This window comes from Larus michahellis, chromosome 25, assembly GCF_964199755.1.
Source record: "Larus michahellis chromosome 25, bLarMic1.1, whole genome shotgun sequence".
NCBI lineage: Eukaryota > Metazoa > Chordata > Aves > Charadriiformes > Laridae > Larus > Larus michahellis.
This window is the reverse complement of record NC_133920.1, coordinates 2215339-2230101: the sequence shown is the minus strand read 5'-3', so window position 1 is coordinate 2230101 and position 14763 is coordinate 2215339. Positions and strand designations below refer to the sequence as shown.

The 14763-nt window shown below is 68.9% G+C and overlaps 1 protein-coding gene across 1 annotated transcript in view; it reads left to right on the top strand.

The window, feature by feature from the left end:
• The window catches only part of NOTCH3 (notch receptor 3), a 63766-nt gene that overhangs the window by 1090 nt on the left and 47913 nt on the right, over window positions 1–14763 (top strand). The window contains 4 exon segments of the mRNA XM_074566954.1: window positions 7893–7974; window positions 11934–12046; window positions 13194–13304; window positions 14159–14281. Coding sequence (XP_074423055.1) covers window positions 7893–7974; window positions 11934–12046; window positions 13194–13304; window positions 14159–14281 — 429 coding nt within the window.

Here is a 14763-nt window from a genome sequence, read left to right as displayed (position 1 = left end):
CGAGCGGGGGGGGAGGGGCCGGGGGGGGGGCCCGGAGGAGCGGGGGGGGGGAGGGGCCGGGCCGTGGGAACGGGGCTTGGGGTGGGGGGGGAGGGGGAAAAAGAGGGGGGGGGGCAGCGATTTGGGGGGTGGGGGGGCGCTGTGCCCCGCGGTGCATATTGGGAAGGGGGGCTGGGGGGGGGCAGGGATTGGGGAGGGGGGTTTTTTGGGGGGGGGGGCGGCGCTCGCGGGGCATGCCGGGATTTGGGGGGGGGGGGCGGTGACTTGGGCGGGGGGTAAGAGTGGGGGGGGGGGCAGTGATTTTTAGGGGGGGGCAGAGAATTTGGGGGTGCAGAGCCCCCTCCACACACCCCCCCCCCGGGGGGGCAGACGGGAGTTTTGGGGGGTGGGGGGGGGCAGTGGGGTATTTTTGGGGAGCCCAGACCCCTCCCCCCCCCTCCGGGTGGTTGCAGGAATTGGGGGGGGGGAGCGATTTTTTGGGGGTGCAGAGCCCCCCCCCCCCCCGCGGGTGCAGACAGGGATTTTGGGGGGGAGGGAGGAGGGTTTTTTGGGGGGGGGTGCGGTGATTTTTTGGGGGTGCAGCCCCCCCCCATCTTGCCCAGAGGGGGTTGGGGGGGGGTGAATGCGCTGGTTTCGGGGGGGGGTTCAGGGATTTGGGGGGGGGGGGCATGGATTTAGGGGTGCAGCCCCCCCCCCCAGGGTGCCTGCAGGGGGTTTGGGGGGGGGGGCAGCAGAGGATTTTTTTGGGGGTGCAGCTCCCCCCCCCAAATGATTTTGGGGTGCGGGGGGGGAGGGGGTTGGGAGGGGGGGGGAAGCGCCCTCGAGTGGGGTGCAGTGATTTTTTGGGGGTTTGGGGGGGGTCGGGGGGGGCTGTTTTGGGGTTGGGGGGGGTGTTTGGGGGGGGGGGGTCGGGGTTTGGGGGTGCAGCGCCCTGGGGGGGGGGGTCACCCTGATTTGGGGGGGGGGGAGGGCCCCCACGCGTGTGCGAGGCGTGTGACGCGGCGGCGGAGCACGTGTGTGTGCGGGGGGCGGGGGGGGAGCGTGCGAGGAGGGCGGTGAGCGTGCAAGGCACGAGCGTGGGGCGCAGGGAGCGTGCAGTGAGCGCAGTGAGCGCAGTGGGCGTGCGAGGCACGAGCGTGGGGTGCAGGGAGCGTGCAAGGCACGAGCGTGTCGTGCAGTGAGCGTGCAGTGAGGGCAGGGAGCGTGCAAGGCACAAGCACGGGGCGCAGGGAGCGTGCAATGCACGAGCACGGGACGCAGTGAGTGTGCAAGGAGGGCAGTGAGAGTGCAAGGCACGAGCATGGGATGCAGTGAGCACGCAGTGAGCGCCCAGCGAGCGTGCAGTGAGCGCAGTGGGCGTGCAAGGCACGAGCACAGGGTGCAGGGAGTGTGCGAGGAGGGCAGTGAGCGTGCAACACATGAGCACGGGGCACAGAGAGTGTGCAAGGCACGAGTGTGGCGTGCAGTGAGCCTGCAGTGAGCCTGCAGTGAGCGTGCAATGCACAAGCATGGTGCGCAGGGAGGGTGCAAGGAGGGCAGTGAGCGTGCAAGGCACAAGCGTGGGACGCAGTGAGCATGCAGTGACAGCCCAGCGAGCGTGCAGTGAGTGCAGTGGGCGTGCAACGCACGAGAACGGGGCGCAGGGAGTGTGCAAGGCATGAGAGTGGCGTGCAGTGAGCGTGCAGTGAAGGCAGTGAGCGTGCAAGGCAGGAGCACGGAGTGCAGTGAGCGTGCAACACATGAGCACGGGGCGCAGGGAGCGTGCAAGGCACGAGTGTGGCATGCAGTGAGCCTGCAGTGAGTGCAGTGAGCGTGTGAGGCACAAGCACGGGGTGCAGGGAGTGTGCGGGGAGCGTGCAACACACAAGCACGGGGCGCAGGGAGCGTGCAAGACACGAGCGTGTCGTGCAGTGAGCGTGCAGTGAGACTGCAGTGAGCGTGCAAGGCACGAGCATGGGACGCAGGGAGCGTGCAGGGAGCGTGCAAGGCACGAGCACGGGGTGCAGTGACTGCAGTGAGCGTGCAACGCACAAGCACGGGGCACAGGGAGCATGCAAGGCACGAGTGTGGCGTGCAGTGAGCCTGCAGTGAGCCTGCAGTGAGCGTGCAATGCACAAGCACGGGACGCAGTGAGTGTACAAGGAGGGCAGTGAGAGTGCAAGGCACGAGCATGGGATGCAGTGAGCATGCAGTGAGCGCCCCGCGAGCGTGCAGTGAGCGCAGTGGGCGTGCAAGGCACGAGCATGGGGTGCAGGGAGTGTGCAGGGAGTGTGCGAGGAGGGCAGCGAGCGTGCAACACACGAGCACGGGGCACAGAGAGTGTGCAAGGCACGAGTGTGGCGTGCAGTGAGCGTGCAGTGAGCGCAGTGGGCATGCAAGGCACAAGCACGGGGTGCAGGGAGCGTGCAAGGCACGAGTGTGGCGTGCAGTGAGCATGCAGTGAGTGCAGTGAGCGTGCAACGCATGAGCACGGGGTGCAGGGAGCATGCAGGGAGCGTGCGAGGAGGGCAGCGAGCGTGCAACGCACAAGCACGGGGTGCAGGGAGTGTGCAAGACATGAGCGTGTCGTGCAGTGAGCGTGCAGTGAGGGCAGTGAGCGTGCAAGGCACAAGCGTGGTGCGCAGGGAGCGTGCAAGGCACAAGCACAGGGTGCAGGGAGGGTGCAAGGCACGAGCACGGGATGCAGTGAGCATGCAGTGAGCGCCCAGCGAGCGTGCAGTGAGCGCAGTGGGCGTGCAAGGCACGAGCATGGGGTGCAGGGATTGTGCAGGGAGTGTGCAATGCACAAGCACGGGGCGCAGGGAGCGTGCAGGGAGCGTGCAAGGAGGGCAGCGAGCGTGCGAGGCACGAGCACGGGGTGCAGGGAGTGTGCAAGACACGAGCGTGTCATGCAGTGAGCGTGCAGTGAGGGCAGGGAGCGTGCAAGGCACAAGCGTGGTGCGCAGGGAGGGTGCAAGGAGGGCGGTGACCATGCAAGGCACGAGCGTGGTGCGCAGGGAGCATGCAAGGCACAAGCACGGGGTGCAGGGAGTGTGCAGGGAGCGTGCAACACACAAGCACGGGGTGCAGGGAGGGTGCAAGGCACGAGTGTGGCGTGCAGTGAGCGTGCAGTGAGCCTGCAGGGAGTGTGCAAGGCACGAGTGTGGCGTGCAGTGAGCCTGCAGTGAGCCTGCAGTGAGTGCAGTGAGCGTGCAAGGCACAAGCACGGGGTACAGGGAGCATGCGGGGAGCGTGCACGGAGGGCAGTGAGTGTGCAATGCACGGGCACGGGGTGCAGGGAGCGTGCAAGGCACGAGTGTGGCATGCAGTGAGCCTGCAGTGAGCCTGCAGTGAGCGTGCAATGCACAAGCATGGTGCGCAGGGAGGGTGCAAGGAGGGCAGTGAGCGTGCAAGGCACGAGCGTGGTGCGCAGGGAGAGTGCAGGGAGCGTGCAAGGCACAAGCGTGGGACGCAGTGAGCATGCAGTGAGAGCCCAGCGAGCGTGCAGTGAGTGCAGTGGGCGTGCAACGCACGAGAACGGGGCGCAGGGAGCGTGCAATGCACAAGCACCGGGCGCAGTGAGTGTGCAAGGAGGGCAGTGAGCATGCACTACATGAGCACAGGGCGCAGGGAGGGTGCAAGGCACGAGCGTGGTGTGCAGTGAGCGTGCAGTGAGCCTGCAGTGAGCGTGCAAGGCACGAGCACGGGATGCAGGGAGGGTGCAAGGAGGGCGGTGAGCGTGCAAGGCACAAGTGTGGGACGCAGTGAGCATGCAGTGAGCGCCCAGCGAGCGTGCAGTGAGCGCAGTGGGCGTGCAACACACGAGAACGGGGCGCAGGGAGCGTGCAAGGAGGGTGGTGAGCGTGCAAGGCACGAGCGTGGGGTGCAGTGAGCACGCAGTGAGCGCCCAGCGAGCGTGCAGTGAGCGCAGTGGGCGTGCAAGGCACCAGCACGGGGTGCAGGGAGCGCCGGGAGCGCGCAGTGCGTGTGCAGTGAGCGCGGTGGGCGTGCGAGGCGCGAGCGTGGGGTGCAGCGAGCGTGCAGCGTGAGCGCAGTGGGCGTGCAGTGAGTGTGCGAGGCACAAGCACTCATTGCACGCTCGCTGCGCCCCGTGCCTCTGCATTGCACGCGTGCCGTGAGCGTGCAGTGCGTGCAGTGCGTGTGCCGCGAGCGTGCAGTGCGTGTGTGCGTTGCGCGCTGTAAGCGTGCAGTGCGTGCTGTGTGCCGTGCATGCAGTGCGTGTGCAGTGAGCGTGCAGTAGTGCGTGTGTGCGTTGCGCGCCGTAAACGTGCAGTGCATGCAGTGCATGCCGTGAGCGTGCCGTGCGTGTGCAGTGCGTGTGCATTGCGTGTGCCGTGCGTGTGCATTGCGTGTGCAGTGTGTGCAGTGCATGCAGTGTGTGTGCAGTGTGTACTGTGCGGGTGCATTACATGTGCAGTGTGTGCCGTGCGTGTGCCGTGCGTGTGCAGTGTGTGCAGTGCGTGTGCCGTGCGTGTGCCGTGCGTGTGCCGTGCGTGTGCCGTGCGTGTGCAGTGCGTGCAGTGCGTGTGCATTACATGTGCCGTGAGTGTGCAGTGCGTGCGCAGTGTGTGCAGTGCGTGTGCTATGAGCGTGCAGTGCGTGTGCTGTGCGTGTGCATTACGTGTGCAGTGTGTGCCGTGCATCTGCAGCGCGTGTGCAGTGCGTGTGCCATGTGTGCGCAGTGCACGCAGTGCGTGTGCAGTGCGTGTGCCATGAGCGTGCCGTGCGTGTGCTGTGCGTCTGTGTTACGTGTGCCCTGCGTGGCCGTGTGTGTGCCGTGCATGTGCAGTGTGTGTCATGAGCGTGTGCCGGGCGTGTGCCGTGCAGTGCGTGTGCCGGGCGGGTGCATTACGTGTGCAGTGTGCGCCGTGCACCTGCAGTGTGTCTGCAGTGTGTGTGCCGTGTGTGCCATGTGTGCGCAGTGCACGCAGCGCGTGTGCTGTGTGTATGCATTACGTGTGCAGTGCGTGCGCATTACGTGTGCCATGCGCGTGCCGTGCGTGTGCAGTGCATGCAGTGTGTGTGCCGGGCCTGTGCCATGAGCGTGCCATGCGTGTGCATTATGTGTGCAGTGCGTGTGCCATGCGTGTGCAGTGCGTGCCGTGCGTGTGCCGTGCGTGTGCCGTATGTGCGCATTACGTGTGCAGTGCGTGTGCAGTGTGTGTTATGAGCATGTGCCATGTGTGTGCAGTGCATGCAGTGCGTGTGCCATGCGGGCATTGCGTGTGCATTGCATGTGCTGTGCATGTGCCGTGCGTGTGCAGTGCGTGTGCCGTGTGTGCAGTGCGTGCAATGCGTGCAGTGCGTGTGCCGTGCGTGTGCAGTGCGTGTGCTGTGCGTGCCGTGCATGTGCAGTGCATGTGCCGTGTGTGCCATGTGTGTGCAGTGCACGCAGCACATGTGCCGTGCATGTACATTACGTGTGCAGCGTGTGCCGTGCGTGTGCATTACGTGTGCCGTGTGTGCAGTGCGTGTGTTGTGTGTGTGCAGTGTGTGTCACGCGTGTGCTGTGCATGTGCCGTGTGTGCAGTGCGTGTGCCGGGCACGTGCCATGAGCGCGCGGTGCGTGTGCAGTGCGTGTGTTATGACCGTGCAGCGCGTGTGCCATGCGTGTGCCGTGCATGTGCATTACGTGTGCAGTGCGTGCCGTGCGTGTGCCGTGCATGCAGTGCGTGTGCATTACATGTGCCGTGCGTGTGCCATGAGCGTGCCGTGTGTGTGCCGTGCGTGTGCCGTGCGTGTGCCGTGCGTGTGCCGTATGTGCGCATTACGTGTGCAGTGCGTGTGCAGTGTGTGTTATGAGCATGTGCTGTGCGTGTGCAGTGCATGCGGTGCGTGTGCCGTGCATGTGCATTAGGTGTGCAGTGTGTGCCGTGCGTGTGCTGTGCGTGTGCAGTGTGTGTGTTATGAGCGTGCCGTGCCGTGTGCGTGCGTGCCCTGCATATGCATTACGTGTGCAGTGCGTGCAGTGTGTGTGCAGTGTGTGTCATGTGTGTGCTGTGCGTGTGCTGTGCGTTCTCTGCATGTGCATTGCGTGTGCCGTGCGCGTGCCGTGCGTGCGGTGTGTGTGCAGTGCGTGTGCCATGAGCATGCCGTGCGCGTGCGTTACGTCTGCAGTGTGTGCTGTGCGTGTGCAGTGTGTGCCGTGTGTGTGCCATGTGTGCAGTGCGTGTGCCATGCGCGTGCAGTGCATGCAGTGTGCGCAGTGCGTGTGCATTACGTGTGCCATGCGTGTGCGGTGCGTGTCTTGTGTGTGCCGTGCGTGCAGTGCGTGTGCATTACGTGTTCCATGCGTGTGCCGTGCGCGCAGTGCGTGTGCCGTGCGCGTGCAGTGCATGCAGTGTGCGCAGTGCGTGTGCATTACGTGTTCCATGCGTGTGCAGTGTGCACAGTGCGTGTTCCATGCGTGTTCCATGCGTGTGCCGTGCGTGCGCTGCGTGTGCATGACGCGTTCCACGCCTGTTCCGTGCGCGTGCAACACCCCCACCCTCAGCCCCCCCCAAAAAGGGGACCCCGCCGTCCGGGCTCCCATCCCCCCCCCCCCTCCCCCCCCCGCGCAGGGGATGCCGGGAGGGGACCCGGGTGCCCCCCCCCCTCCCCCCGAGCCCGGGTGGGGGATGGGTGACGTGGGTGACCCCGCGTGACCCCCAGCTGCCCCTCCCCCGCCGTTCCCACGGCCCCGGACGGTCGGGTCCCTCCGGTGGGGGAGGGGGCCCCGGCTCGGTGGGGGGTCCGGCTCGGGGCGGGGGGGGGGGGGGCAGCCACTTGGGGGGCAGCGTGTGGGGCTGGGGGGAGTTTGTTGCGGGGGGGAGGGATGTGCGGGGCAGGGGGGAATCTATGGGGCAGCGCGTGGGGCGGAGGGTCCATGGGCCAGTGGGGGATCTGTGGGGCAGGGAGGGATCTGTGGGGCAGTGCGTGGGGCAGGGGGGTGTCCGTTGGGCAGTGGGGGATCTGTGGGGCAGGGGGGGAATCTATGGGGCGGTGTGTGGGGCGGAGGCTCCATGGGCCAGTGGGGGATCTGTGGGGCAGGGGGGGAATCTATGGGGCAGCGCGTGGGGCAGAGGGTCCATGGGCCAGTGGGGGATCTGTGGGGCAGGGGGGGAATCTATGGGGCGGTGTGTGGGGCGGAGGGTCCATGGGCCAGTGGGGGATCTGTGGGGCAGGGGGGGAATCTATGGGGCAGTGTATGGGGCGGAGGGTCCATGGGCCAGTGGGGGATCTGTGGGGCAGGGGGGGAATCTATGGGGCAGTGTGTGGGGCAGAGGGTCCATGGGCCAGTGGGGGATCTGTGGGGCAGGGAGGGATCTGTGGGGCAGTGCGTGGGGCAGGGGCCTGACCATTGGGCAGTGGGGGATCTGTGGGGCGGGGGGGAAACCTATGGGGCAGCGTATGGGGTGGAGGGTCCATGGGGCAGCAGGGGATCTGTGGGGCAGCAGTGGATCTGTGGGGCAGGGAGGGATCTATGGGGCAGTGTGTGGGGCACGAGGGTGTCTATGGGGCAGCAGGGGATCTGTGGGGTGGGGGGGGGGATCTATGGGGCAGTGCGTGGGGCAGGAGGAGGTTCGTTGGTCCGCGGGTGATCTGTGGGGCAGGAATCTATGGGTCAGCGTGTGGGGCAGGAAGGTGTCTATGGGGCCGCAGGGGATCTGTGGGGCAGGGAGGGGGATCTATGGGGCACTGTGTGGGGCAGGAGGTCCGTGGGTTAGCCATGGATCTATGGGGCGGGGGGGTGTGTGTGTGTCTATGGGGCAGTGTGTGGGGAAATGGGGGATCCGTGGGGCGGGAGCCGGGGGGGGGGGGGGGCAGATCTCTGGAGCAGTGTGTGGGGCGGGGATGTGTGGGGCGAGGCGCTATGGGGCTGACCCCCACCTTGCCCCCCCCCCCCCCCACAGCGCTGCCGTGCCCGGAGGGGGAGCCGCCCTGCGAGAACGGGGGGCTCTGTGTGCTGGACCCCCAGGGCCGCCCCACATGTCTGTGAGTGACCCCCCCCCCCCCCCCATGGGTGCCCCATAGGTGCCCCATAGAACCCCCCCCCCCCCCCCGCACCCCATAGCCCCCCCCCCAGGGCACCCATAACCACCCCCAGCCCCCATAGTGCCCATAAGACCCCCAGGGCATCCACCCCCCCGCACCCCATAACCCCCCACCCCCCCCATAGCACCCATAACCCCCCATAGCCCCCCCCAGCCCCCATAACTCCCCCCATAGCACCCATAGCCCCCCCAGCCCCCATAACTCCCCCATAGCACCCCATAACCCCCCCCAATAGCACCCATAACCCCCCCAATAGCCCCCCCAGCCCCCATAGCCCCCCATAGCACCCCATAACCCCTCCATAGCACCCACAACCCCCCCCAATAGCACCCTATAACCCCCCCCATAGCACCCATAACCCCCCCAATAGCCCCCCCAGCCCCCATAGCCCCCCATAGCACCCCATAACCCCCCCCATAGCACCCACAACCCCCCCAATAACACCCTATAACCCCCCATAGCACCCCATAGCTCCCCCCAGCCCCCATGACCCCCCCATAGCACCCTATAACACCCCCCATAGCACCCATAGCCCCCCCCATAGCACCCCATAACCCCCCCGTAGCACCCACAACCCCCCCCAATAGCACCCTATAACCCCCCCCATAGCACCCATAACCCCCCCAATAGCCCCCCCAGCCCCCATAGCCCCCCATAGCACCCCATAACCCCCCCCATAGCACCCACAACCCCCCCAATAACACCCTATAACCCCCCATAGCACCCCATAGCCCCCCCCAGCCCCCATAACCCCCCCCATAGCACCCTATAACACCCCCCATAGCACCCATAGCCCCCCCCATAGCACCCCATAACCCCCCCCAGCACCCATAACCCCCCCCAGCACCCATAACCTCCCCCATAGCACCCTATAACCCCCCCCATAGCACCCATAACCCCCCATAGCACCCACAACCCCCCATAGCACCCATAGCCCCCCCATAGCATCCCATAACCCCCCCATAGCCCCCCCAGCCCCCATAACCCCCCCATAGCACCCATAACCCCCCATAGCACCCCATAACCCCCCGTAGCGCCCACAACCCCCCCCATAGCAGCCATAACCCCCCCCAGCACCCCATAACCCCCCATAGCCCCCCCCCAGCACCCATAGCCCCCCATAGCACTCACCCCCCCATAGCACCCCATAACCTCCCCATAGCCCCCCCAGCCCCCAATAACCCCCCCCATAGCACCCACAACCCCCCCAATAGCACCCTATAACCCCCCATAGCACCCCATAACCTCCCCATAGCCCCCCCCCAGCCCCCATAACCCCCCCATAGCACCCATAACCCCCCCCATAGCACCCCATAACCCCCCCATAGCCCCCCCCAGCACCCATAGCCCCCCATAGCTCTCACCCCCCCCCCTAGCACCCTATAACCCCCCCCCAGCCCCCCCATAGCACCCCGGGGGGGGCGGGGCGGGTGGCCGCGTGCCCGGGCAGGGTGCGGGGGGGGGAGGGGCGGCCGTGGGAGCCCGCCCGGGGCCGGTTCCCAGGGTGTCCCCCCCCCCCGCCCCCCCCCACCGCGGCCCTGGTGGGGGCGGGGGGGGAGGGGACAGACGGACACCCCCGGGACACCCCCCCCCCCCCCAACTTGGGGGGCAGCGGGGCGGGGGGGGGTGGCACGGGGGTCCCAGGGGTGACTTGGGGGTCCCCGGGGGGGTCTTGGGGGTCCCAAGGGTGCCATGGGGGGGGTCCCAGGGGTGACTTGGGGGTCCCAGGGGTGCCATGGGGGTCCCATGGGGGGCGGGGGGGCGGGGGGGGGGTGTGACACGAGGGTCCCATGGGTGTCACAGGGGTCCCAGGGGTGACACGGGGGTCCCGGGGGGGGTCTTGGGGTTCCCAGGGGTGACACGGGGGTCCCAAGGGTGCCATGAGGGTCCCAGGGGTGACTATGGGGGTCCCAGGAGGGTCTTGGGGGTCCCGGGGGTGACACCAGGGTCCCACGGGGGTCCCAGGGGTGACACGAGGGTCCCAAGGGTGCCATGGGGGTCCCACAGGGGTCCCAAGGGTGCCATGGGGGGGGTCCAAGGGGTGACTTGGGGGTCCCGTGGGTGACACCAGGGTCCCACGGGGGTCCCACAGGGGTCCCAGAGGTGACACGTGGGTCCCATGGGTGCCATGAGGGTCCCAAGAGTGCCATGAGGGTCCCAGGAGGGTCTTGGGGGTCCCAGGGGTGACATGGGGGTCCCAGGGGTGACACAGGGGTTCCAAGGGTGCCATGGGGGTCCCAGGGGTGACACCAGGGTCCAAGGGGTGCCATGGGGGTCCCAAGGGTGCCATGAGGGTCCCAGGGGTGACTATGGGGGTCCCAGGAGGGTCCTGGGGGTCCCGGGGGTGACGTGGGGGTCCCACAGGGGTCCCATGGGTGGCACGGGGGGGGGGGTGTGACACAAGGGTCCTATGGGTGGCACAGGGGTCCCGGGGGTGCCACGGGGGTCTTGGGGGTGCCGTGGGTCTCCCATGGGTGCTGGGGGTGTCTCCGATGGGTGCTGGGGGGGTCCCATGGGTGCTGGGGGGGGTCCCATGGGTACTGGGGGGTCTCCGACGGGTGCTGGGGGGGGCTCCCATGGGTGCTGGGGGGCTCCCATCAGTGCTGGGGCTCCCATCGGTGCTGGGGGGGGTCCCATGGGTGCTGGGGGGGTCTCCCATGGGTGCTGGGGGGGTCCCATGGGTACTGGGGGTCTCCCATGGGTGCTGGGGGGGGTCCCATGGGTGCTGGGGGTTTCCCATGGGTGCTGGGGGGGTCCCATGGGTGCTGGGGGGGTTTCCCATGGGTACTGGGGGGTCTCCGACGGGTGCTGGGGGGGTCTCCCATGGGTGCTGGGGGGGGTCCCATGGGTGCTGGGGGGGTCTCCCATGGGTGCTGGGGGGGGGTCCCATGGGTGCTGGGGGGGTCCCATGGGTACTGGGGGTTTCCCATGGGTGCTGGGGGGGGTCCCATGGGTGCTGGGGGGGTCTCCCATGGGTGCTGGGGGGGGTCCCATGGGTGCTGGGGGGGTCCCATGGGTACTGGGGGTTTCCCATGGGTGCTGGGGGGGGTCCCATGGGTGCTGGGGGGGTCCCATGGGTACTGGGGGTTTCCCATGGGTGCTGGGGGGGGTCCCATGGGTGCTGGGGGTTTCCCATGGGTGCTGGGGGGGGTCCCATGGGTGCTGGGGGTCTCCCATGGGTGCTGGGGGAGGTCCCATGGGTGCTGGGGGGGGTCCCATGGGTACTGGGGGGGTCCCATGGGTGCTGGGGGGGTCCCATGGGTACTGGGGGTCTCCCATGGGTGCTGGGGGGGGTCCCATGGGTGCTGGGGGTTTCCCATGGGTGCTGGGGGGGTCCCATGGGTACTGGGGGGGTTTCCCATGGGTACTGGGGGGTCTCCAATGGGTGCTGGGGGGGTCTCCCACGGGTGCTGGGGGTCCCATGGGTGCTGGGGGGCTCCCATGGGTGCTGGGGGGGGTCCCATGGGTGCTGGGGGTCCCATGGGTACTGGGGGGGTTTCCCATGGGTACTGGGGGGTCTCCAATGGGTGCTGGGGGGGTCTCCCACGGGTACTGGGGGGTCTCCAATGGGTGCTGGGGGGGTCTCCCACGGGTGCTGGGGGGGTCCCATGGGTGCTGGGGGGTGCCCGATGGGTGCTGGGGGGGTCCCATGGGTGCTGGGGGTCCCATGGGTGCTGGGGGGGTCCCATGGGTGCTGGGGGGGTCCCATGAGTACTGGGGGGTCTCCGATGGGTGCTGGGGGGGTCTCCCATGGGTGCTGCAGGGCTCCCATGGGTGCTGGGGGGGGTCCCATGGGTGCTGGGGGGGTTTCCCATGGGTGCTGGGGGGGGTCCCATGGGTGCCGGGGGTCCCCCGTGTGCCGGGGGGGGGGTCCCAGCCGTGCCCCTGCCCCCCCCCAGGTGCCAGCCGGGGACGCGGGGGGAGCGGTGTGAGCTGCGGGACCCCTGCCCCCCCCCGCCCTGCCCCCCCGGGGGGCTCTGCCACAGCACCCTGCGCCAGGGCGACCCCCGCCGTGAGTTGGGGGGGGTCCCGTGGGGGGGGGGGGGCTATGGGGGGGTGGAGGGACCCATGGGGGGGGGGTGAGTGACCCATGGGGGGGCTATGGGTGGCGGTGGGGGGGGGACACCCACGGAGGGGCTCTGGGTGGCGAGGGGGGGGGTGTGTGTGTCTATGGGGGGGGATCCCGTGGGGGGGGGGCGGCTCTGGGGGGGTCCCATGGGGGAGTGGGGGGGACGACCCATGGGGGTGGGGTCTGGGGGGGTCGCGTGGATGGGGGGGGACACCCATGGGGTGTCTATGGGGGGGGGCGGCTCTGGGGGGGTAGAGGGACACATGGCGGGGGGGCTATGGGGGGGTCCCATGGATGGGGGGGGGCCATGGGGGGGGGGGGGGCGAGGGAGCCATGGGGTGTGGGGGCTATGGGGGGGGGTGTCCCATGGATGGGGGGGGGCTATGGGGGGGTAGAGGGACCCATGGGGGGGGGCGGTGAATGACCCATGGGGGGCTATGGGGGGGGGGGGTGGAGGGACCCATGGGGTGTCTATGGGGGGGTCCCATGGGTGGGGGGGGGGGTTTCTGGGGGGGTAGAGGGACACATGGGGGGTGGGGGGGGGCTCTGGGGGGGTAGAGGGGGAGGGACCCATTGGGGGGGGGTTCTATGGGGGGGTCCCATGGGTGGGGGGGGGTTTCTGGGGGGGTAGAGGGACCCATGGGGTGTCTATGGGGGGGGTCCCGGGGGGGGGGGGGTGTGTGTTTCTGGGGGGGTAGAGGGACACATGGGGGGTGGGGGGGGGCTATGGGGGGGTCCCATGGGTGAGTGGGGGGGGGGGCTCTGGGGGGTTAGAGGGGGAGGGACCCATTGGGGGGGAGGTTCTATGGGGGATGGGGGGGGCTATGGGGGGGTGGAGGGACACTTGGGGGGGGGGGGGTGTCCCATGGATGGGGGGGCTATGGGGGGGGGTAGAGGGACCTATGGGGGGGGGAGCGGGGGGGTGAGTGACCCATGGGAGGGCCATGGGGGGGTCCCATGGGTGAGTGGGGGGGGCTATAGGGGGGTGGAGGGACCCATAGGAGGGGGGGGTCCGTGTTGGGGGGGGGGGGGGGTGTGTCCCATGGGGTGAGGGAGCCCAATCTCACCCATGGGTGCCCCCCCCACCCAGGTCCCGACTGCCCCCCCCAGGAGACCCCCCCCTGCGCCCCCTCCCCCTGCCTGAACGGGGGCAGCTGCCGCCAGCTGGGGGGGGGCGGCTTCGACTGCGCCTGTCTGCCCGGTGGGTGCCCCCACCCGGGGGGGGGGGGCCCTGGGGGTCCCCGGTACTGTGGGGGGGGGTGTGGGGGTCTCTCGGGGGGGGGGGGGGGGGATCCTTGGAAGTGGGGGGGGGCTCCTGGGGGGGGGGTCCCTGGCACCAGGTGGGGGGTCTCTGAAACTGGGGGGGGTCCTTAGAAGTGGGTGGGGGTGTCTCTGGGGGTCCCTGGCACTGGGGGGGGGGGGGGGTGTTGCTGGGGGGGGGTGTCCTGAGAAGTTGGGGGGGGGCTGGGGTGTCCTTGAGGGGTCCCTGGTAGTGGGGGGGGGGGGGGGTCCTGGGGGGGGGTCCCTGGGAGGTCCCTGGTGTTGGGTGGGGGGGGGGGGGTGTGTGTGTCTCTGGGGGGGCCCTCGGAAAAGTGGGTGGGGGTCCCTGGGTGCCCCTGGCACCTATTGGGGGTTACGGGTGGTCTCTGACACTGGGGGGGTGGGTGGTCTTGGGGGGGGGGTCTGGGGGGGGGTCTTGGGGGGGGGGGGGGAGTGGATGGTCCTTGGCATGCATCCGTGGGGCTCCCTGGTGACCCCCCCGCGATGGGTTTGGGGGGTGCTGGGTGCCAGTGGATGGGGGGGGGTCGGGGGGGGGGGTGTCCCCCTCTCATGGGTGAGGGTCCCTGAAATGGTGGGGGGGGGGGGGGACACACCCTGGCGTGGGGGGGGTGGGGGGTCCCTGGCGTAGACGGGTGTCCTTGGCACCCACCGCCCTCAGCATCGGTGGGGCTCCTGGTGGTGGGTTTTTGGGGGGGGGGGGGGGGGATGTGGTGGATTTGGGGGGGTGGTCCCTGGCCCCACCCTGACCCCCGTCCCCCCCCCGGTGTCCCCAAGGTTTCGAGGGTCCCACCTGCGAGACCAACGTGGACGACTGCCCCGGGCACAAGTGTCTCCACGGGGGCACCTGCGTGGACGGGGTCAACACCTACAACTGCCAGTGCCCACCCGAGTGGACGGGTACGGGGGGGGGGCATTGGGGTGGGACCCCCCCTCCCCGGGTGGTCACCGGTCACCAGGGTGGTCAACAAGAAAGGGACTGAGGTGGGCACCGGGGTGATGGTCGAGGTGGGCGTCGAGGTGGGCGTCGAGGACAGAGCAGGGCGGGCACCAAGGTGGGCCCCAAGGCGGGCACCGAGGTGGGCACCGAGGTGGGCATCGAGGTGGCCCATCAGGGTGGGCACCGAGGTGGTCACCAAAGTGGGCATCGAGGTGGCCCATCAGGGTGGGCACTGAGGTGGTCACCAAGGTAGACACTAGGGTGGGCATTGAGGTGGCCTATCAGGGTGGGCACGGAAGTGGTCACCAAAGTGGGCATCGAGGTGGCCCATCAGGGTGGGCACTGAGGTGGGCACCAAGGTAGACACTAGGGTGGGCATTGAGGTGGCCCATCAGGGTGGGCACCAAGGTGGTCACCAAAGTGGGCATCGAGGTGGCCCATC